We start from the raw sequence: 23,761 nt of genomic DNA on the forward strand, positions 1-23,761 counted from the left end.
TGATTTTATGGTCATACATTTTGTAAATAGTTTTTCCTGCGTTTTCTGCTAATGTCATCCTGCCTAATGCTTATATGAATCATTGTAAAGCATGTATGTATTCATCCATCCACCCTCTACACCACCACTTTATCATGTGCAGGATGGGCTGGAGTCAATCTGAGCCAACTATGGGGCAGGGTAGGCTGGGTGTTTGAACCCACAACATTCTCACTGTGAGGCAAGAGTAACCAACCACTGCGACACCATGCAGACTAATGTCACCACAACCTATTTACAATTTTACTGTAGAGCTCCCTTTGAAATATTTAATCATGAAATAGATTTACAGAAGTCAAAGACATGGTGTAGACTCTGGAGATTAAGGAAACTGCTCAGTGTTTATATGAAGGCTTCAGCTCTTTTATGCTCCAGAGTTTGTGTCCTCTGGTGTTTGGCTTCATTGTGATGATGTTCAGTGAGAGGGAGATTGAAAAGTGGGGGTCCACAGCCCACAGCCGCTTAAAGGCAACCTGAGGGGGCTCCAAAGAGAAAAAACTGGGAACTTCTGAAGTTCTGTTGTCCACTAAACTTGCAACACATCTTCAAAAACATGTTTATGTGGCATTTGTTTTAAAAAAAAATCTTACAATGTGAACAATTTATTTAAAAAAATTTAGTTTCCTTTTATTCATTCATTGGGTTCAAAAGTTCTGAAAGAATGTCTGTCTACATGTCTTGTGTACCGATTAGAAAATGGTTAAAAAAAAAACCAACAACATCAAAACTACATTCACACATATAGTTTAATTTTAAGTTGTCAACAATACAAAGACATGACAAAATAAAATTTATTTTTTTAAACACCCATAATCCCAAAGCTGTGATAGTGTTACTCAAGTTAGTGTTTCTTACAACATTATTATCTTTTAACATTATAACAACATAAAGACTCAGAATTGTATAAATGTTCGATGTAAAGGCAAAATAAAGTAGGCAGACAATCTTGTAAACACAAAAGATAGTGTTATTTTAAAAAGTGCACAGAAGTCCAGTGTTTTTAAAGCCATTCCAGCCCTTCTCAGAAGGTAAAATCATGAAAAACATCCACAACTGACCAAATATCATTTTGGTTCTAAAATACTTAAGTGCTGCCGCTTGTTCGTGGTTTGTGATCGTCGTCCAAGTAACATTAGAAAAAAAAAAAGAAAAAGGCTAAATGTATTTTTGCCCATTGGTCCAAAGAAAAACTAGCAAGTTGTAGTGTTTTCACACGTGTGTGGAATCCGGAGGCGAGTGTGCGAAGAACAGCCCCTCGTTGAAGTTGTTGGAGAAGCTGGTGTGGTAGCTCGGGCTGCCCCTGCTGCTGCGCTGCTGCGACTGAGCCCCCGGAGATCTGACCGCGGACACTCTCTGAGCCTGGCACAGCTTCTGGATCAGGAAACGCTTGTCACGACCCTCCTGAGCAACACAAACACGGACACTCCAGCTCCAGTATTCGAAAGGAAACGAAAGATGGTGAGCGAAGCAAAGGAAACACGGTACAAAAACCTACCAGGGCAAGTTGCTCTCTGAGCTGGTTAATGACCTTTTTATGTGCTCCAGCCAGCGCGATCACATAGAACATGGCCAAGCTGCGGGAGAAAAAGTGTAAAATTAGAGCTTGAATGAAAGAAATGTGATCTGTATCGGCCAGACCTAAAAACACATACCATGTAACAACGAAGAAGGACACGGCGAAAGCCTCCGACGAGAGCGCCTCCAGCAGGTTCTTGATGCCGTTCGGGAGCTGAGACACGGCAGCAGGCAGCGCCTCCCAGGATGTGTGGTAACTAACAAACGGTCCACAGGCTTGGGAACAGTTTATCCTGTTGAAAATGAAGGGAGAGGGGAGACAATATAACCATCAGCTAAAAAAAACCTGCTCGTGAAGGTGGCTGTTTGGTTTGTAGAATCGTGTAATGCAGTACGGCACAGTGGTTACTCACTGTGCTATGCTGACTGTTACAGGCAGGCAGGCGAGCGCCAGGCCGATCAGCAGCACGCCAAGGAAGAAGAAGTTGGAGCTCGAGGCTCGAAACGGACGTGTGGCCGGGCGGCAGTTGTTTATTAACGATACCTACAAGGCCAAGAAGCGAAAAGGGGAGAAAAGCAAAATGAGAAAAAAAGTCTGTAGCTGTGATCAAACGGAACATCCGCCTGCTATTTGAATCTTTCTGAACGAGTCACCTTCTTGATGTAGAAGATGAAGAAGTATTTGATGGTGCAGATGGCCGGCAGCATCGGGCAGTAGAACGTGCCGATCCAGCAGATTGTCTGACCGTAGACGATCTCCAGAACGTTCTGAGGGATGGCAAACTCCTGCTGGCCCCACCACTTGGCCAGGCCGCAGTCGCAGTGCTTCACGATCAGCCTGCGACGCACGACGCCAGGAAACAGAATCTGAGCTTCACATACTTTCATATCCTCCACGGCTTTTATATACACGTTTCATGTTTCAACACTGGTTTTACTGGCTGTACTGTATGAATTTATGGTTTCTTTTAAACAATACAGTATATTCATATGGGCTTTTATAATGGATTATAGTTCCACCATTAACATAACACTATACATTCAAGTCTAATGTATTAAATACTTGCTGTTGTGGAAAACTAGAGTTGTTAAACTGCATTTCATTGTTTTAAAACAATGACAGAGAACTTCAAACTTCATAGTGTTTTAACACATGCATGACTTTATTCCTTATTTTTGTAATTAAGGATGATAACTGGGCTAGGATTTTACCTTATTATTTAAAATGTATCAAAAACACAACAACAAAACAAATTATTTTTCACATTTCGAGTCTCATGGAGTGAAGATCATTCCGTTCGTTTCATTATTAATAATGACACATTAAACTTTCAGCAGCATCACGCTGCCAGATAATGAGATTTGTATTTTTTATTTTAACTCATTTGAAAACAAAATGCTGGTTTTGTTTGATTTTTATCAACCCAAGAGTCACAAGCTCATGAAAGATGAAAAAAAAAAACCCTAAGAATTTATTTGTGATTTTGTTTTTGTTCGGCACCTTTTGACGAAAAAAAAAACAGGACTGATGAAAACAACTCTTGAGATGTGTGTAAGATGATGTGATGTTTATCAACCTATAGTTGAAGTTTACCCATTACAAAATAACCAAATCATGCAGAGGTGAATTCTTACTTTCGAGGAAACTCAACAAAGATGGTGACGGCGACGATGATGATGAAGTCGAACACGGTGAGCTTGTACATCTCCTGGCCCACGCGGGTTTCCCAGCACTGCAACGACGACAAACAACAAATGGGGGAGAAAAAAAAAAAAAAAAAAACAAGGATTGATTTGAATGCCTTCACACTGTTCGATTAAGGTTACGGAGAAACAATTCCATGCAAAAACACAAAACTTTTGTTGTGTTTTGGGGTCCGTTTACACGGCAACGGTGCTCAGAATCACTGAAAATGCAACTTTATGCTCCGTCTCCACGTTGGTAGTTTGTAATAACAATCCAATTGCTTTGTCTGCTCAAAATATCACTGTTTGTGAATTGCATTTGTATTACTTTTGAGCTGCGTATTATATAACTTATAGTATCACATACATCAAGAGAAGTGCCATTAAATAAAGATTGATTAAAAGGCAGGTTGAATCATTTAATCCTTAAACTTCACACACAAGCACACCCATGACAATGTCTGGTAATTAAGCTTGCACTCCGCCACCAGACACCATTTTTAACTGTATTTTAGATTTACAGTCATGGATGGGAGACAACTTCCTCCAGCTCAATAAGGACAAAACTGAGGTTTTAGTTATTGGCCCTGAAGTCCAGAGAGAGAACTTTTACCATCATCGCAGGACTGGAAAACCTCACGTTGTGTGATAAACTTGAGTGTTCTCTTTGACTCTAAGAGCTATGTTCCCTGGATTTTCTTGCCCATATCAAGAATATAACAGAAACAAGATTTTATCACTTCAAGAACAAAGTCAGAGTCCGTCTGTTTCCCTCTCTGGCCAGCACGGAAGTGCTGATGCGTTTATCCAGTCACTTACATGATTGTAATACCCGAGGACCTGAAGAAAACACCTGATCGCATTAAAAAGCAGAGTGATGCACATCACAGAGATTGTAACGAGTATAATATTACCGAAACGTTAAAAATAATGCGTTATATTACTGCGTTAAAGCAAATACTAAGAAGTTACCGTAACTGCGTCACTTCAGTGAAGCTTTACTCCCTAAACTGATTAGGAATGTGGCTAATACAGCAGCAGAATTACATTTGCATGCGTAGTTACATTTTCTGATTGCAAAAAAATATAGCCATGTAAATAATTGCAGTGTGATAACATTGAGCTGATCAGCAACGACGAAAAAAAAAACCTCAACAAACGTGTACGTGACACGTGGAAGCCTGCGAGTCTAAATTGAGGGCAAACTTAACCAGAATACAGAAATCTGTGAGTGCTCCTTTGTGAAGACAGTCATACTTCAAAAGGTACTTGTAGGCACATATTCAAATATGAACCAAACAAACATGTCGGACCGGCTCAATCTGAATGATGTGCACAGACATTTACATAGCTACTGTATGTACCGTATTTTCCGCACTATAAGGCGCACCTAAATACCTCAAATTTTCTCAAAAGCTGCCAGTGCACCTTCTAACCCGGTGCGCCTTATATATGGAAGAATTGCTCTACTGGAGACTGCTATTTGACAGCTGAACAACCAGAAGCTTTTATTTTGACAACTCTAACTTTGCAACCGGATCTTCAGAGCGGACGACACTCCACACAACACCTTCATCACTCATGGTTGCACACCAACATTCTAACAAACCAAAATAAACTAGATGAAATAATTACTCCCTAAACTGGGGAACAAAAACACAACATAAACACAATCAACACAACACCAAGCCCAACAACGACCCACAATAACCTCCAACAACACAAAACATGAATTCCCATCATGCCTTGCATCCTGAGCTCCTCAGTGCAGCCGGTAGCTGCAATGAATTATGGGAGTTTCTGTTTGTGGTGTTTTAAATGCAATTATTGGGGGTTATATTTGGTTTGTGGTGTCGGTAATAATTGTGTTGTGTTGTGTTTTTGTTGCTTAGTTCATGTAGTTTAGTTTATTACCGGTAGTTGTAAGTTGTCAACCAGCAGTGAAGAAGGTTTTGTGTGTAGTGTCCTCCTGGCATAGGCTACAGGTAGGACTATCAAAATAAAGTGTGTGTACCTCTCTGAGTGTTAGAATCAGTGGAAAATGTAACCTAATGGCTTTGAGCTATAAAGGTTGCTGACCACTGGTCTATTGCATGCGCCTTATACTGCGGTGTGCCTTATTTATGAACAAAGTTGTAAATTATGTCAATCAATGTAGGTGCGCCTTATAATCCAGTGCGCCTTGTAGTGCGGAAAATACGGTAATCATACATCAAAATTAACTACTCCCCGTAAAGATATCTCATTACTCGCTCACGCGAAGCATCGTGTTAGTATATTTCAGACAAAACCAGATCACTCACAGAGTAAAGTAAGTGGTTGTAGCCACAGACACACGGTTCCTCATCACAATGTGTGATCTGAGACCAGAGGGAGAAGAGCAGCACCCCGATGCTGGTCAGCCGCATGAAGACACACCTGTGAACGGAAGCGACAGATCGTGAGTGACGCCAACGCCCCCGGTAGCAAAACAAGAGAAGTCGAGTCCGTCGAGTCGAGACCTGATTAGAGTGAAGCGGATCTCAAAGGCCGGGGAGTAGTCCTCGAAGTTGATGATGACTGAGAACAGGAGCGGCGTGATGAAGTTGGCCAGCGTGATGACGATCGAGGGCAAATATTCGTAAATGAGATCCACAATGAAATTCACCTGCGAAACAGCGAGAGCACAAAGAGCTTAGAGACAAAAGTATCAGAGAGGAGAAATCCACGGTTTCACACTCCCTCACCTTGATCTTGTCCAGCTGAGCTTGTTGGGAGAAGATGGTGGCCACATAAATACTGTAGAAGCAGCCGGCCAGCACGCCGATGACGAAGACGTTCAGGATGAGGCGGATGAGGTAAATCCGACACTTCTCTTTGCGAGTGCGATCTGCAATTTTCTGTTTGATCCTTTCCTCCTCCAAATCGGTCTGAGGACGACCCAATGAGGAATTTTTTTTTATTTTTCTTTATATTTCTTCCAAACACATTGAATAAAAGCGATAATCGCCAGGAGACATTCGTGGGAACATTTTACAAAGTGTCTCAAACAAGTCGATGAAGATGAGAAACATTCTATTAGCTGGTAACGGATCGGCATGGTAAATTCGAAGAAACTGCAGAAATGCTGAAAACCATGTCGTCTCCATGTCGTGGTGGGCGAGTTGGCGCTTTTTTTTTTTTTTTTAACACTTCATTTCATAACCTTTGGTCAATCCCGATGGAACGAAAACCCGGAAAGCAGCCTCACCTTGAGCTCGTAGAGCAGACTGCTTCGCTTCAGCCTCGCCGCGTTCTCGTTGGTGATGCAGAAATCCCAGCCGGCGAAGATCTTGTTGCAGAAGCTCTGGAAGCGATCCTCATCCTGCACCAGGTTACGTTTGAATCCTCTGGCAGATCTTGGGAAGAAGAAAAAAAAACAAGGAACAACTTGAAGCCATTTTTCTCTGTGAATGCATTAAACCCATGAAGCACTCTGTGTGTTTGGTACCTTTTAACGATCCAGATCAGACTGAGGAAGAGGTACGCCACAGTCGTGAGCAGGTACGCAAGAGCCAGATTATACGTGGTGTTTGGGAAGAGGATTTTGTCCGCCTTGTAATGTCCGTAGAACAGGTAGGTCTGCTCCAGGAAGCCCTGTCGATGGAGAACGACCGATAAATACAGAGAAGGCATCAGAGGAGGGCATTCAGAGTGAGGACAGGGGGACTTACTCCACCGGACAGCAGATCAGTAATGTGCTCATGAAAGATGACCAGACCTCTGCGGGAGCTGCTGGGATACTTGCTGCATTCACTACCTGTAAAAAAAACCAAACAAACCCCAAAACAACACAGGTCAGCCATAGCATTAGGACCGCCGGCCTCGCGTGGCGTATGCGTGGGTGTCCTCCGACTGACACAAGGAACTTGAGCTCCAGGAGTTTGTGTCAACTCGTCACTCCTCGCGCAAATCAATAAGCCTCGGTCTCACCGTGACCCCGTCACCAATTCACTGCTGTAAATAAATAAGCGAAAAACGTCATGGAGCGGAAAAAAAAAAAAAAAAGTGCTCTATATAGTGCAGACAAGAGCTGCAGTTTTGGATCTGCGTTCACTGAAGTTGCTTTTCCATGAGCACGTGGAACTAAAACCCATTCACTGGTTCACTGGTCTCGACACTGGCGCATCAGCCTCAGGACAAAACCTTCAATGCTGAATAAATCTCAGCCACCAACAGGTTGGTAGAGTCATTTTCCAAGGTCAGAGTCCCAATCTCGCCCTACCGAAGTCTCACTGGGCAAGGAACTCAACCCCACATTGCTCCCAATAAAGATTGCCCCGCTTGTTGACCACGCAACTGATAAACGGGCTGAAACAGTCAAGCAGCGCCTCACCATCATCGTGGTTGTAGGTGATATTTCCTGAAGCGGACGGAGCGATTATGATGGGCAACATGACGAAGCTGAACACGAGCAGAAACATGATCAAGTTGAGCATGACCAGGAAGCGCAGGAAGGAGAAGTAGGAGAGGATCCCCGTGCCGAACATCCCTGTCGATGAGGGACGAGAGAGAGAGACAAAGGGGAAGCTTTGAACAACAACAACAACAACAACAACAACAAAACTTCAGTTGATAGATTTCACGTCTGGACAAACGTGGGATGTATCGATGCTGAACAGAAATCAATGAACGCCTTGGAGGCTGAGGAAAAGTGTTTTGTGACAGTCAGGCCATCATTATCCATCTCTCACCCTCTATTAGGTGGATGTCGCCCCTCCAGAGCTTCAGGGAGCTCAGCCATTCCTCGGCGTCATCTCTCAGCCTCCGCAGATACCTGCCGGTGTTTTCCCTCCACTGTCTCCAGCTACTTAGCTCCCCAGCCTCCTCCAGGCGCTGTACTCTAAAATATTACACAGTAAAACAAATGCGCTTGGGATATTTGGGCTCGTCGTGCGCAGCCTGCGGGAAAAACCCGCAGTGCAAGGCCGCGATTTCTTTCGGGGCAGATGTGCACGAGCCGGAGATGTGGCGCTTACTCGTTCCTGCGTTTCTCCGCCATGGGCACGGGCAGCTCTCTGATTGGCCGCTCCTCCGTCGGACTCCGGTGTTTGTCGTCGTGTCTGTTGAGAGTGTTCACAGTCCATTTCCCGCTGCCAGAGGAGCCGAGCCTCGACCTCGTGCTGCTCCTGCGCTTGGCGCCGCCAGACGAGGACTTCCTGCGGTACAGGAGGGACTGGTAGCTGGGGAGCTGGTCCAGCAGGGGGTTGCTGGTGATTCGTCCGCTGCGATCAGTGTAGAACACTGGAAAAGATTAGACAAAAATGCGTTTCGTGAGGAATACTTCATGGGAGTCATGTGACATCTAATCCAGTCTAGTCCCATCGGCTCTCAGTAAGAACTAAGCAAATAAAATCGCAATAAGCTGTCTTTTTTTTTTTTTTCTTTTTGTCAATGGAATGTGTCAAATGTCAAAATGAAGCCACAAGGTCATTTACCTCAAGGTAAACAACAAGGGACACGAATAAACGAGACAAACTGACACATAAAGAAGAGAACATTGCTCCAAAACAATTCAATCAGGTCAATTGGACTTATTTGTCGCAGAGGACATTTGGCTCCTTATCCAGCAGATAAAAAAAAGAAAATGGGCAAAATGTCTTCGAAGACAAACGGTAAGTCCAACTGAGCTGACTGAATTGCTTCGAGATGCCTCCTGCCTATACAAATGAGAACATGCACGGAGGAGGACGAGGGTATTTATAATCAGGTAAGACATGAAGGAGATAAGGTACGACCAGATAACGCACATCTGTAACGAAACAAACAGCTGGAGTGTTGGACAATGCATTGAAAAGGTCTCATGTGGCGATGGGAGACTTGTTACGGTCTAATGTGAATATAATAACAAGATTTGACAGGTGTGCTGTATTTTCCAGGTCTTAACATTCAATTAGCTGAAATATTAAAAATGATGAAACTGGGTATAACTGTTAATAGTTCCTCAAAGCACTCATAATAAATTAGGTGTAGTTTGAAAACTGGAAGTGCTTGACATGAGTGCAGTGACGAGCACGAGAATCGGTACAAGTTTGAGTCTGGGGCGGGTCAGTCTGCTGGAAAATTGCATGTTTTGTGGAACATATCAGTATACCTAAACACACGTGGAAGCTGAAGTAGTTCCGCTAACCAACAGGAAATAAGACCAAAGAGCAAAAAAAAAAAAAAAAAGCAAATGTGTATCTAAAGATAACTAAAATGTTAATATAGATATTTACCATGAGATAATAGCTGCTGTTTTTAAATGTTCAAGTATTTTTTTGCCCCCTTTTTAAATTGAAAAGCAGTCTGAGCTGCATTTTATGTAAATACGGTTAGACTCAAACAATACTTCAAAAGAATTTCGAAGGTGACTACACAATAATAATGAATACATATTATGAATAAAACCAATGTTCAATCCAAAGTTATAATGTTGCATTGTGTTTTGAGTTCAAATGGGCAGAAATATGCATGATATAAAGTTGTCATGTTATTGATTTGCAATCACGATATTGATAAAAATCGATACGAACTGAATGGGACTGGACACGTGATATTTATCGATAGGAACTCTATTCATCGTGATAATTACTGATACAACTGAATGGAACTCCATGTATCGCGATATCATCGATGTGATTAATTTCCGAAGTTTTCGTCACATACATTGATTCAAATCTGAATGAACACCGATATGATATACTGATATATACCCGATTTACTCTTTTTTCTGCTTCTTTTAAGGTTATGTTGTCAACTCGGGGGAATAGCTAGCAAGCCCGCAGGTTACACCAAAAAAGTGAGCGCAGCATTGAGACGATTAAAAAGCAACACATAAACAGAGAGAGGCCAAAAATGATCTTTACGGGGGTTTTCTTTAGCAGATCATTAACCAGGACTGAGTTTTTAGTCCTTGTTGGAGGATATTTGAGCCGAGTCCGAGGCTAACGTGACTAGCTGCTTGGCTGAAGAAAGTTCATTTGCATTTTAAAACAGCCGAAAACAAGACAATCAAAATTACCTGAGTCGACCTCCATCGTCCCTCCTTCCAGATGAAGTAAGTGATGATTTGCCGGTGAATAAAAGTGTGGTTTATCGCTGACCGGGGATAGTTTGGGACGTCAACGGGAGCCGATGGTGTTTCAGATTAAGTGGTTTCCCGTTAAACTGGTGACCAACTTCCTGTAGCGTCCCGGTAAGAGCATGGGTTAAAAACTGGGCAGAATTCCGTTGCTGTCCTGGAGAATGCCGTTTAAATGCATTTACGATAAATTTTATATTGTCGTATCTTTTTTTTTTCAGTCTTACATTAACATCTGCTGTTACTACAAGCAACGACGGACGCCAAAGGAAGTTGATCACCAGCTAACATGAAAACCACTTGATCCAAAACACCGTCCTGCTGCCAGGTCGATGACACAACTTCTCCTGGAGGAGCCAACTTCCTGAATCTGGATCAACTGTCATATATCATTTTGCATGAAAAATGTTATTCAATGGAAAAATCACAGAGAAAAATCTCCTTTGTTGAAAACTCAACAGGATGCTCTCAGGATGACCTTTCAGTACACAGGTTGATAGAATTCATGGCTTTTTTCCCAGATGCAGACTGAGATGAAAAGTCACGCCTAAGATTAGAAAGGAATCATTTTCTTGAGGACTGGTAGTTTATAGTTATCTGTGTGTGTTTTATTGCCTTATCAGTTAAGCATGGACTCATCGACTTCAAATCTTTATAAGGTTCCCATTTAAATGTCATCCCTCAGGGTTTTATTACTTACGTCAACATGCAAGGTATCCACCTATGATTTGAACACGGTGGACTTTTACCTGCCGGAGTTTGGCCCACACTTCCTGGTGAGCCGGCAGGTGTGTGTTTTATGTCACTTACTGTGGAGCTGAGGCTCATTCACACAGGTAATCCTCATGGACTGCAACAAGAACATTTCCTCTGAGACTCAAACAGCTTTTTGTCAGGACTAACACTTTTTTTTTTTTTTTCTTCAGTGACAAGGTACAGAACAGTTCTATCCTCTCTAAACAAATCGTTTTATCTCTACCGTTATACTTCTTATCTGTTGTTAGTTTGTCTTTTTTCTTCTTTACTGTACTTGATTGGGTTTGTGTGACAACCACCAAGCTAAACCGCTACAGGTGGTGCAAACTAAACCATCTAAATGAATTAGTAATGAAGAGATGAGGATGGAAACAAGAGGTTAAGTTACACATGCTTCCCCACAACAATATAGCCGTCACTCCACTGGAAACCACCAACATGTGATGCTACTTTTTTAAGGGTTCAGCTTAAAGCTCCATGAGGCCCAAACTGTCTCGTCTTCAACATTTTGACCTTGGACAGAAACTATAGTCATTGATTTCTTAATGAATGGGAGCTATTTCTTACAGCACTTATTCAAGAGTGACGGAGTGAGCAGGAGAATCCTCCCAGTCACCGAAGACAAGTGAAAGGATCGAGCTGAAGAATCCGATGACAAGCTACAGCAGCGGGGGACTTTTCAACCCTGCCTACCATGACAGCGAGACCCTGGAGATTGATAGGAGGTTTGTCTTGATGTCATAACAAGAAATGGGTTTGTTTTTTGTTTTTTTGTCTTGAAATGTGCATAATGTCTGTGTTTAGTTCGAGACAGAATGAGAAACGTGTCGTGGAGAAGAAACAGGATGTGCCGAAGCTTTGAAGAAGCTTCAGGACAACTGAATCTTTTCCTAAATGTAAAATTCAGATTGTCATGGAGATAAAAGTCAGTCACTGCTTCTTTCAAAAAAACCCAAACATCTTTATGTTCAGGGCTGATGGCCCAGAAAGGCACAATCTCTGGTTCAGTTTAAGGTGAAGCTTTATCGTGTAAACAAGTAAAAATCTACACGATAAATGTCTTTAGTGATAGTTGATCATAAAGTGTCTCCCGCACTTCCCTGTAGGATTGCATGACTCTCCCAGCAGCTGATCTTGTGTACAGACAGGAACTAATCACACCATCAACATCACTAACTTCACATTATGGGAATGACTTGTTTTGTCTGTGTGATCTTCAGGGTTCCCACTAAATCCCACCACAGTAATCCTTACGCCAGGGCTGACCCGGCCCGGTGGGGGGTCGGTGCCGTGGGGAGGGGTGCGGAGAGTTTCCCCATGAGTGACATCTCCTCTTACCAGGCGACTCCTTTATGGCAGCATGACCTGGGTGAGTGGACCTCCCTGTAGCGGCAAAGCTCAATTAATTCAACTGCGGACGTGTATTACAGTGGTACAAACGAGGTGTAACTTTATATCAGGGAACATACTGAACATTCTCCATGTTCGGTATGTGTTTTTTTTTTTTTTTTTTTTTTTTTTAATGGCTGCATGTGTAAAAGGGTCAACTCCCAGGAAGCAACTTCACACTTTTACCAGGTCTTTGACTACATTTACATGTCAACGTTTTCAAGAGGAAATGATCAATTTTCGGTCGGAGACTTTGTGCAAAACTCCCTTGTTTTTAAAGAGAGTTTATAAAGGCTTTCTCGATTCACATTAAAAGCAGTTATGCACAATGTCTCTGGATCGCAGCAGCCTTTAAATACTGAAGACTGACACAGTGTAATGTGATCCAGTTTAACAACACTGCTCCCCATTTATCTTTAACAAGACTAATATTATTCACTTTTGTCCGAAATGTGTTTAAATTAAACTGTAGGTTTGTTCTTTAGGCTGCAGGTTGTGAAACTGTTGACCCCTGTTACTTCATAAACTCTGTCCCCCTTTGATTTATGGTCAAAAACATGTGAATAGCTATAATACATGAGATATGAGACTCGTGAACAGTCTTCTGTGTGTTGCTTGGTGACTCTTTGTTGATGCCTCTTCTTTGTCTCGTAATGTTCAGATCACAGCACATTTCAGATCAACCCCGACTCTCAGTACGGCCGGTCACCTGCTGGGCGGCTTCCCGCTTCAGCGTCAGGTAAAGAATGAACCCGATTTTCTCTCCAGGAATTGGTCAGTACATTTATTGTCTTTGACATGTTGGAATTTGGTTACCCTGTGGCATAATGTTGGCGAATGAGTGTAATAATAAAAGTACGTTGTCATGTTGACCTATCTGCTGACATATCTGCTGACCTCAATCGTTATCTGAGATAATAATTAATGTGGCCTTGGAGACAAACAGCACACGGGTAAGGAGCAGGAGGAAGTTGGCAGGGTAAATAAAATAGAAGGGAAGGGATTTCAGTGCGAAATGTGATCCTAATCTGGAGGATAAAAGATGTGGCTTGTGTACAGACATCTGTTGATGCGTATGGTTTTTTATGCCTTTGGCACATCTATGAGCTCATAATATGAATGCATTTTGTACCTATTGAGTAATCTCACCAGACTATTTCTGATTTTGAACTTAATTTTTGAAAATCTTCATCTGCCACATGGAGCACTGGGGACCATTGTTTAGGAAATACCACTTCACATAGTATGTATCAAGTATAGGCAGATATTGACACTGAGGATTCTATCATCTTATTGTTGATAAGATTAATAGAGAAAATAATAGTAACAACAATATGGCACTAAAACACGGTACTGAAGATATCCTGGAAATATTTTCTGAAAAGGAGCATGTGCCAATGGTAGCGCCACATTATTGATTAAATTCATGAAAAGCATCATCCTAACACACTTCAATCTGGATTATAAAGGCGTGCTGGATGATTGAGTAACAGTGTCCTGGATGAAAGGCTGGATTCACCACGTCAGTATCATACCACAGGAGAGAAGATTATCTTCTCTATAAACTTTGCTCTGTCTTGTGCTAATTATCAGCGGTGGTTTCCAACAGCGCATTCACAAAAACAGTACTTATATCCAAAAGGTTAGTCAAGAAATAAAACAACTGAAATCGTCACAGTAAATGTAACAGTACTGTGAGCAGGTGTCCCACTTTTAAATGCCAACTGCATAATCGGATTCCCGTCACTCACTTCATGTACGTTTCATTTGCTCTCTGAGTTCTCATTCCTGAACTCGTGCGTGTTCACTCAGGTAACGTGACGATGAGATGGCGGGGGACGACGATGAGACGGATGAGCATGTTTCCCAGCACAGATCCGGCTCACGCCGCCTTCACGGAGAACGCCATCAGGAGCGAGATGGAAAGCGGTATAAGCGCGCCCGTGACGGTTGTCAGATTATCTTTAGGATAATCGTGTGACACCCGATAGATCCGCTGTGGATGCGAGCTCTCGCGGGGTATAACCGGCCGTCTCGTCTTGTCTTGACAGAGGAACAAAACCTGGTGAAGGAACTTGTTGCTCTGTCGACGCAAGACCGAACCCAGGCCATCCGTGACCTCACCATGAGCTTCCAGGAGAAAAAGCACATCAGGTGGGTCTTGTGCCACAAGCAAATACATTTGATGAGCTCTAGTTTTTTGTCCCTGTGATTGTCGGCATTGAGTTAACCATTACCCCCCTGCTGGGAACCATGAAGTCTGAACACACTTGAAGGTTTCTCAAGAGGGCGTCTGGCGTCAGCTCGTCGGAGGAAGGCTAACACACATTTGAGCAAACACACTTCAACGACAAGAAGGCACCTCCATGAGAGTCCGAAGGTTTTTCTGTATGTTGCACAAGTGGAGTTCTGCTCTTTATGGTCCTCGTGTCCTCTTCAGCTCTCAGGTGATGGCCTTCCGGACCTTTCACAAGTCTCAGCAGTTCACATGTTTTGCAGACTTCTCGGAAAATGTGTCCCTGGTAAGTGTTTCTATAAAACGACATGTCACAACTGAAGTGTTTGTGTTATCTTTTTATATGCTAAGAATAATAAATATTAAAGTAAGGAGGTGCAGTTTTGATTGATGTTTATTTAAGTCCAATGGGGTGGAGCTTCATAGGAACGTAGTGACGTTATAACCCCACAAAACCTTTTATAACTTATAACTTCTGCTTTAACCGTTACAAAAAAAAAATTCCTTTCGTGCAAGTTAGAAGATTTATTTTACTCACTGCCGTTCCGCTAATAGTTATTGATTCATTTTTCATTGTTTCAATTAATCACACAAGGAAGTACATGACAAATAATAAAAAAAAAAAACGGCCTACACACATAAAACGAGAAATACGAGAAATCAGTGACACAGCAGCTCGATGCTCAGTGAAGTTTGATTTTTGGAATTCGTGAACATGGTGCAGACTGTCGCCAGGCAGATTTCACATCTTCACAAACAATCAATAAGACTCAAAAGAAAGCAATTTTAAATGCACCAAAGTCCAAAGAGAATAGAAGACATGATGACATGGATTTTTAATCTTTGATTTGTTGTGAAAAATTACACAATATTAAGATTGTTCTTATTATTCTTGTCCCGGATTTGTGTTTTTTTTATATGTATAATTTAATATATTGGCATCTTCTTAGATTAAACAAAGGACAACAGTTGAAGCTTTTGTATTTTAAAAGTAATGTGCTCTCAGTTTACTGCCTCACTGCAGATCAAACTGGCGTGTAAATGTTCAATACATTTTGGCTCAGGCTCCACCTGCAGCCCAATGTGTTACAATACATTGTGCTACGGTCCAGCAAAATGGTCCTGACGTGTCCCACGTGTTCCGATATTTCCCGTCAGACTCTCCGGAGGTGCGGGTACAACATACAGTCCGCCAGGCAGACCCTGGAACTGTGGCAGGGCACCCTGAAGGAGATCGGCGGCAAGTTCGGCACCGGCGTGCTCTCCTATTTCCTCTTCCTGAAGTGGCTCCTCATGTTCAACGTTTTCTCCTTCCTGGTCAACTTTGGCTTCATCACCGTCCCGCTGCTGGTTCACGGCCCCTCGCCTCCGAACGCCAGCTTCAGAGGCCTGGAGATACTGACGGGATCGGTAAGTGGAGCCTCTCACGCCTCGTACGTTTTACCCAACAGCTGAAACAATCTCGTATAGTTTTGTCTATCTGTTAGTAAGATGTGGACATTTTGTTGAGATTTTCACCACAGATTGATAATAGGCCACGGAAGATTCTCTTGGAGGTGATCAGTACCAGGATCTGGATCAACATTTCCTTTATAGGCTTTTAAGGATTACGTCAAAACCACATGTCCGATTTTCACCACTGATAGACATTACGCCAGCGAAAACTACATGTAGTACATTGTTTATGTCCTTTTTGTCCTTACCGGTCGGTGAGTTTCCACAATCAAGATCACCAAAATGACATGTCACAAAATGACATCCCTGACGAGAAGACTAAGGTCAAAAGTCAAAATGACGAAAACAACCAAACTTGCTGAATCAGTTAAAAAAAAAGTCTAAAAAGGTTAAAACAGCTAAAAATAGCTACAAAAGCTAAAACTGCAAAATGTATTCAAAATTGCAGGCATGAAACATCATGAATGTACATTTAGCAAAATAAGTTTATAAGCTTTGTGATTTTTTTATGATTAAAAATGTTTTGTGGCTCCAGAAGGATTTCATTTAAGGCAATGTGACCAAAATTGCTTTTTTGTGGGAAATGTTGCAGAACTTTATCGAGACACTGAAAAACTAACTAACTAACTAACTAACTAACTAACTAACTAACTAACTAACTAACTAACTAACTAACTAACTAACTAACTAACTAACTAACTAACTAACTAACAAAATAAAATAAAAAATATTTAATTTAATTTAATTTAATTTAATTTAATTTAATTTAATTTAATTTAATTTAATTTAATTTAATTTAATTTAATTTAATTTAATTTAAATAAATAAATAAATAAATAAATAAACAAACAAACAAACAAATACATAAATAAATAAAAACTGCAGAAAGCAGTGGGTGAAAGTTATCTCGCAGCAGGTTTGGCTCACAGAGCTTGTGTTTGGTGCTCATATGTTTTGTTTTTTCCAGGGTTACTTTGCCCATACTGTTCTGTACTACGGAAGCTACAGCAACCAAACCTTCGTGGGCCAGGTCGAATACGACATGCAGCTTTCCTACTTCTTCACCATTGCAGCCTACATGGTGCTGTGCATGATCGTCCTCATTTACAGGTCAGTTCAGTGCAGCCTGGTCAGTACATGTGTCCTACTGTAGTTTAAATCTTCGTCTGCTTTCCTTCAGCATGGCCAAGTCCTTTAAGGAAAACTACGTGCCGGCGGATTCGTCTTCCAGCAGTGCCTGGCAGCTCCTGTGCAGCTGGGATTTCAGTGTGATCAACGAGAGAGCCGTGAGACAGCGCAAGAACAACCTGCGTGTGCAGCTCAAGGTGACCGTCTTCAACAACGTCTTCACACCGTTAACCACTTGTCGTGGAAATAACCATACATGGTGCTTGTCCCCCTCAAATTAACTCAAAAATCTCAACAACTACTTTCCTGACGATTTTTATTACAGAAAAATAACATTTATTGAGTTCAGCTCAGATAACTTTATTCATCCCACAAGGAGAAATTCATTTGTCGCTTCCCAGTGTGCATTCATCAATCAGTCACAACAATCAATACATAATCAATCTGTCCATGAAACATGTTGAAGTGTGAGACAAAGGAACACGTCAGCCAATAGAAATCACACATGAAAGAGCAGCAAAGTTCCACACCGTTCCCATAGTTGGTGTGCTGTTTCCATGACATATTATCTCTCATACTTCAGGTTATCACACGTTTAGGATGAAAAGAACAAAAGATTGAAGTCGCCAAACAAGCGACTGGTCGGCCATTCCAGCCACACGGAGGCAAGTCTAATAAGTTGCATTTTTGAGACGGACTCTAAAATGTTCTTTAACAACTCCCGACCGTTCTCCAGTTCTCCACTTCCAAACACATCAAGGGTTAGGAGGTCAATGTTGGGGTGTGGGGGACCCTGGTTCGAGTCCCAAAGCAGCAATAGCATCCGATGTAAAAACTAAAGCAACTTCCTGTGGCGACCTCTGTGAAAGAGAGCAGCGCCACAGTTATTGACTAGTGTAACCAGGTTAATTTCCATTTCCATTTTTTCCTTTCTAAAATTGTGCTTTATTGCCACGTTGGTTCTCTCCTTGTTTCTTCAGGAATCTTTATCAGAAAGTGGCCAGAAGGAGCTGCTGGCACTTTCTGAGAAACTGAAGCACTTCGGCGTCCATTTTGGTTCCTGGCTTCTCTCCACCGGTTTGGCCGTCGGTTGCGGAGCCAGCATCTATTTTCTCTGCCAATACGAACAGAAGGTACACGAGCGATGATGGAATTAAAAATTTAAAAAAGGCTTCATTTTGAATTCAAACACTTGTTGTTTTAGGTTATAAGCTCAAAGTTATCATCGAAACGCTGTTTAGGTGGGCTGCAGCTCACGCTGGTGCACACACACACACACACACACACACACACACACACACACACACACACACACACACACACACACACACACACACACACACACACACACACACACACACACACACACACACACACACACACACACACACACACACACACACACACACACTTAGTCCATTTAGAGAGGAAATTAGAATATGTAAATAAAAACCATGCATTTAGCATGGTTTCAACAGAAATGTGCCACATGTGCAGTCTCCCCTCTAAATGACAGCAAACCCACATTTGAAACCCACATAAAACGTACCGAAACAAATCCTCCTTTACACATTGTACCAAACAACGTCTGGTTAAAATGACAGTTCTCCCAATCTTTATGGTGATGTAATAAACAGATCTGCAGCAAAAACCTCTCCTTCACACGCTGGATGTTATTTCCCGCGCTGCTTGTCTGCTTCGTGACTGCAGCTCCATTCAGCATCACCACCTACTGCCTGGATTCAACTGGACAGTGACAAACTCACTGCTTTCATCTGCTTTACTAAACTCCTCCATGTCTAAAGTCCCTCAATATCCACAACACAAATCTCGTTTTAGTTGCTGCTGCAAATAAACTTGAATCATCTGCAGCATACCAGAAGACTTTCTACATTCATACACCATACAACCTATGATTAAGGGTCCCTGTATTTTCTTTTAGCGTTTTATCAATTTTGTATTTTTTTTAAATATATATATCACTGTAAATACTACTTCATTTCTTTTAAGATTGTGTGGCACTCTTTTATTGTATGTGTGCGCGCATATATTTATTTCAATGTCTTCCTCTTGGCCAGCTCGTCATTGTAAATGAGAGCTGATTCACAATTGACCTACCTGATAAAATAAAGGTGGGATGAAATTAAATAATAAAATAAAAAAAATCCACAGAATAGAAAAAGCAGAATCTAATGAGGCTGTTTATATGTGGATGAATTGCTCATTAAATCTCATGTCGGCCAGAGACATAAATGCGTCAAGTGATTTACCGGCAGCAGTTTGGTGGACTTCATTGCACTTGATGTCCGTCATTGGCCGCTGTCTTGATCTTGACCTCTTTTCTCTGTACAGCGTGAGGCCGACGTTACGAGCAGCTCTCTGCTGCGGGAAGCTGAAACTCTCCTGGTTCCCTTTGTGGTGTCGCTGATGAACCTGGTCGTCCCGCTCTTCTACTCCCTCTTCAACAAGTTTGAGCACTCCTCCAGCCAGCGTGGACAGATCTACGCTCTGGTGGTCAGGTCAGATAACGGGGCCGTGTGCACTCATGGAAACCACCACACGGAGAAGGAAGGAAGCACGTTTGTGTTTGGCAGAGTAACAATGATTCTTGGCAATAAATCTTGGAGATAAAACCGGTAGTGACCTTTATCATCAGGGAGGATCTTGAAGTTCGGTCTCAGATTGTGGAGATATGGGACTGAAAATTGATAATCTCTCTCTGAATGAAGAGGTGTAGAACTGCATGTGGTTGAATAGAATAGAATAGAATAGAATAGAATAGAATAGAATTTAGTTACTTCATTAAGCTCAAGGACATTTCTTTAAGCATTACACAACACAGAATAAATAGAAAGTAAAGTTGAATATAAAATAAGACAGAATAAAATGTATTATTATTATAATTCTTCTTCTTCTTCTTCTTCTTCTTCTTCTTCTTCTAATAATAATAATAATTATTATTATTTTATCAATAATAATAATTATGTGATTTAAATAATCATATAAGTGAGCCTTAACGGTAGCTAATATAAACAAAGAAAGGATGAAATAAACCAAAAACACAGCAAACACCATGATTTATTGCCAAGAAGAAGTATTGTTACAACAAAGAAATAATCCACCAAACACAAGTTGTCCTACTGTGATTGAGTAAATTAAGTTTAACGCCCGTCTTCTACTACAATTGTGTGTTATTAAATGATAATAATCTTGTAGACAGTTGTGAGAAACTCCACATCAATGAAAGTAAAGTCCACGCAGCTCTTACAAGTACACATGTGAGTGTTTCCCCAACATTCATCTTCAATGTTTAAAAACGATGTCTCCTCTTCTCTTTTTGCAGAAATGTCTTCCTCAGGATGGTCATCCTGGCTGTTTTGTGTCATTACTGGATGAATGTGATGGCCGAGGATTCTGTTCAGTGTTGGGAGTCCCGGGTCGGCCAGGCTTTGTACCGCCTGGTCCTGTTTGATTTCTTCTTCCTGCTGTTTGGATCCTTCTTTGGAGAGTTTCTGAGCAAGTGAGTGTCACCACTATCATGAGATCGCAGGCTTGACGATGACTGAAATGTGTGAAGTTCATTTTCTTCTGTAAAAGTGTGATTGGGACCAGACTGCTGCCACATCTGGGCGTCCCGGAGTTTGATGTTGCCAGAAATGTACTGGACCTCATCTATGCGCAGACTCTTGCTTGGTAAGAATGACACACTCTCAACACTGAGCTATTCATCTATCGTCAGATTCAAACATCCAGTATTTGCCCTCCACAGGATTGGGATCTACTTCTCTCCCCTGCTGCCGGCGATACAGATCATCAAATTCTTCATCTTATTTTACTTAAAAAAGGTAAATTTGTGGTTTGGAGCTGCGGTGTCGATAAGCTGTCTTTGGCAAATAGCTTCCACAGGCAGACACTATCCCTCTAACGGCTCATGTTACTCCATTTATGCCCTGCGGTCAATAATTAATTAAAATCCTTTCATGACATTGACACCATGCTTTATTTCGTGTTATAGAAAAGGGAGCCAGCGTCTCAGATTTATGGAGTAATTCTCCAGTTTGAATTGTACCAGACAAGGTCAATCAGTCAGAGAAAATTAGAAGGACTTCAATGTGATCTGTAATTTAATCCAGGCTTGTTCTGGTGTTACTGAATGTTTTATGAGCAAGCCGAACGACCTTTGATGCAGTGCTATTCAAAGCTTTTCCTGTTTACAGTGAAAACATACCACGGCTCTGTGAGGTTTAATGACACCAACAAGGCATTACAGGAATGATTAGTTGTTTTTTTTTTTTTTAAGTTGTCCTCGTGGCGGGTTTATCATGTTTGTAATTGTCACCGTGCTCAGGTTAGCCTGATCCAGAACTGCCAGCCTCCACGGCGATCAGCCCGCGCCGCTCAGATGCAAACTATCTTCATCTTCCTCCTCTTCTTTCCTTTCTTCGTGGGAGCCCTGTCAGTGGTTGCTTATACGTCCTGGAGGTAAGAAAACCCAAACCCAACAGGTCACCCCCAGGACTCTGCCAGATGACGATAATTTGATTGGCAAATCTTCCGTCCGTTTCTGGCTTTTGACTCATTATTTCTGGGTTTATCTTGCCCGATTCTTTAGCCTGACCCCTTCGGAACAATGTGGGCCTTTTCGGGGACTCAACAACTCCTTCAGTGCGGTTGTAGTGTGGATGCAGGGTGTGGAGAAACTCCCCGGCTCGCAGTGGGCTGTCTGGATCTACCAGAACGTCATCATGAGTGAAATCTTCTACTTTCTCATCACACTCATCATCCTGTAAGTGTTCACTTCCTCTAATGTACTGAGCTGCTGAAGTAAAATAGCAGCAATGTTTTACATTGAGGAGCAGAATTTAAAAACGAGCTTGCCGTGTAAAAAAGACTGGGTTCAGTGGGTGAGTGTGTCGAAGCTGCTGTCTGCGTGGAAAGCTTCATTGTTCCTGCAGATTCTCTTACTGACTCAAGACACCATCTTGTGGTGCAAACTTGCATTGCAAATTCTAAAAAGTCCCGCTGGTGTTACGAAATGGTCTTTGAATTGACCACCACAGCTGCTCTTTTGTGTCGTTCAGCTTCTTGTTTAATGTGATAATTCTTCACATTAAACCAGGGGTGTCGAACACATTTTCAGTTCAGGGGCCACATGCAGAGCAATTTCATCTTGAGTGTGCTAGACTGGTAAAATAGTGCCATTATAACCTTGAAATGTAAACTTTGCAAGTTGTCGATGATAGAACATATATGATGAAAACAATTTGTACCGAAAATGAATGCAATCTTAACATAGAGCCAGTTTTAATGAAATGTTCTGGTATATGGTACATTGAAATGTCCAGAAAATGTCTCCTCGAGGGTATTAGAGTGTTTTTACAAACTCAGTGTTGTTGTTTCCACTCCTCTGAAGAAATTTGTTTAAAAAAAAACGACATTTTTATTTGAAATATTTATAATTTGCTTGGTGGATTGGAGCCTCTTGTGGGCCAGTTTTGACCCACGGGCCTTATGTTTGACTCTGTCTTCATACAAACCGGTTTTCTGCTTACTTTGCTGCTTAGCATCATCATCTACATCTTCTGGCAAGTCAGTCAGGGACGCAAGGAGCTCATTGGCCTACTGAGACAACAGATTGTTAACGTGAGTGATGGAGAACATCCCACATGTCTAGTGAGTGTCAATCCCTCCTCGGTCTGCCTCTGGAACTGTTTTTTTTGTTTCACCAGGAGGGGAAAGACAAGTCCTTCCTGTTAGACAAGCTGCAGAACCTCCAGAGATCCAAAAAGAGAAACGTCAAACAGAAGAAGAACAAAGGGGTTGGTTGGGAGAGTTTGTTTCATCACCCTGCATCCAGAAGTTTGCAATCCGGCCCACTGATAGTTACGGTCTGGTTTTTTCTTTCTTCCCGTTTTTCTTAGCGGCGTTCGGATGAACATCCCTCTGCGCGTCAGTCCAACTCGAACGCCGTGGTTCAGGCTTTACTCGCCCGCCAGCAGCTGGAGGAAGAGGCGGAGGGACGAAGTGCCGGCGGCGTGCCCGTTCCCTCCGACATTTCTACCTCCGACGCCTTGATGCAGGCCATGCTGGCCCGTCAGAGAGCCGACAGGCTGAGTGGAGACTCGTACCCGACGCCCGATGAGCGCACCTCACCCTTCAGGCGCTCTGAGAGTCGAGAGAGGGATGAATATCACAGCGCAGCAGTTTTCCCCGAAAGCTCCGTCAGCACATCCAGTGCTTTCTCACAGGCCATGCGAGCCCGGCAAAGAGCGGAGGACGACACGGACGACCTGCCGTCCACGGTGTCGGGTGTCATGATGCAGGTCATGCAGGCCAGGCAGCAAGCTGAGGAAGAGGAGGGGCGTCAGCGGGTCCCAGCTCGCCCACAAAACCCAACTCCTTCAGGCTCCAGCGCTCTCATTAAGGCCATGCTGGCCCGGCAGCAGGCGCAGAATGAATACGACGACGGTTACTGA

General features: G+C 42.4%; 2 protein-coding genes across 2 annotated transcripts; one reads left to right on the forward strand and one right to left on the reverse strand.

The window, feature by feature from the left end:
* Positions 1–854: 854 nt before the first annotated feature.
* On the reverse strand, positions 855–10,393 carry tmc7 (transmembrane channel like 7). Its single transcript, XM_080494231.1, has 16 exons — positions 10,262–10,393; positions 8,238–8,502; positions 7,953–8,101; positions 7,595–7,750; positions 6,933–7,018; positions 6,710–6,855; positions 6,470–6,617; positions 5,967–6,149; positions 5,742–5,887; positions 5,544–5,658; positions 3,190–3,287; positions 2,209–2,392; positions 1,968–2,098; positions 1,692–1,847; positions 1,535–1,613; positions 855–1,440 (listed from the first exon to the last, which is right to left on the reverse strand). The coding sequence occupies exons 1-16, from the start codon at positions 10,275–10,277 to the stop codon at positions 1,249–1,251; spliced, it is 2,250 nt and encodes a 749-aa protein (XP_080350357.1). The 5' UTR covers positions 10,278–10,393; the 3' UTR covers positions 855–1,248.
* A 1,335-nt stretch (positions 10,394–11,728) lies between these two features.
* Positions 11,729–23,761, forward strand: tmc5 (transmembrane channel like 5; the record flags this gene model as incomplete). The annotated part of the gene is made up of 19 exons (XM_080516246.1): positions 11,729–11,802; positions 12,298–12,446; positions 13,128–13,205; positions 14,279–14,395; positions 14,518–14,620; positions 14,907–14,988; positions 15,861–16,112; positions 17,125–17,267; positions 17,338–17,482; positions 18,266–18,418; positions 19,638–19,804; positions 20,629–20,805; positions 20,883–20,978; positions 21,055–21,130; positions 21,634–21,767; positions 21,898–22,071; positions 22,850–22,928; positions 23,015–23,104; positions 23,207–23,761. 19 exons carry the CDS (start codon positions 11,729–11,731, stop codon positions 23,759–23,761), a joined length of 2,844 nt encoding a protein of 947 aa, XP_080372372.1.

Source organism: Blennius ocellaris (assembly GCF_963422515.1).
Source record: "Blennius ocellaris genome assembly, chromosome: 3".
Taxonomy (NCBI): Eukaryota; Metazoa; Chordata; class Actinopteri; order Blenniiformes; family Blenniidae; genus Blennius; species Blennius ocellaris.

What these genes read in the sequence shown, in the direction of transcription:
- tmc7 (XM_080494231.1), bottom strand. An exon ending in ACAACCACTTACTTTACTCT is followed by an intron (nt 3,288 to 5,543) that starts GTGAGTGATCTG and finishes TCGTCGTTGCAG; the next exon opens with TGCTGGGAAACCCGCGTGGG. An exon ending in TCATCTTCTACATCAAGAAG is followed by an intron (nt 2,099 to 2,208) that starts GTGACTCGTTCA and finishes TTGGCCTTGTAG; the next exon opens with GTATCGTTAATAAACAACTG.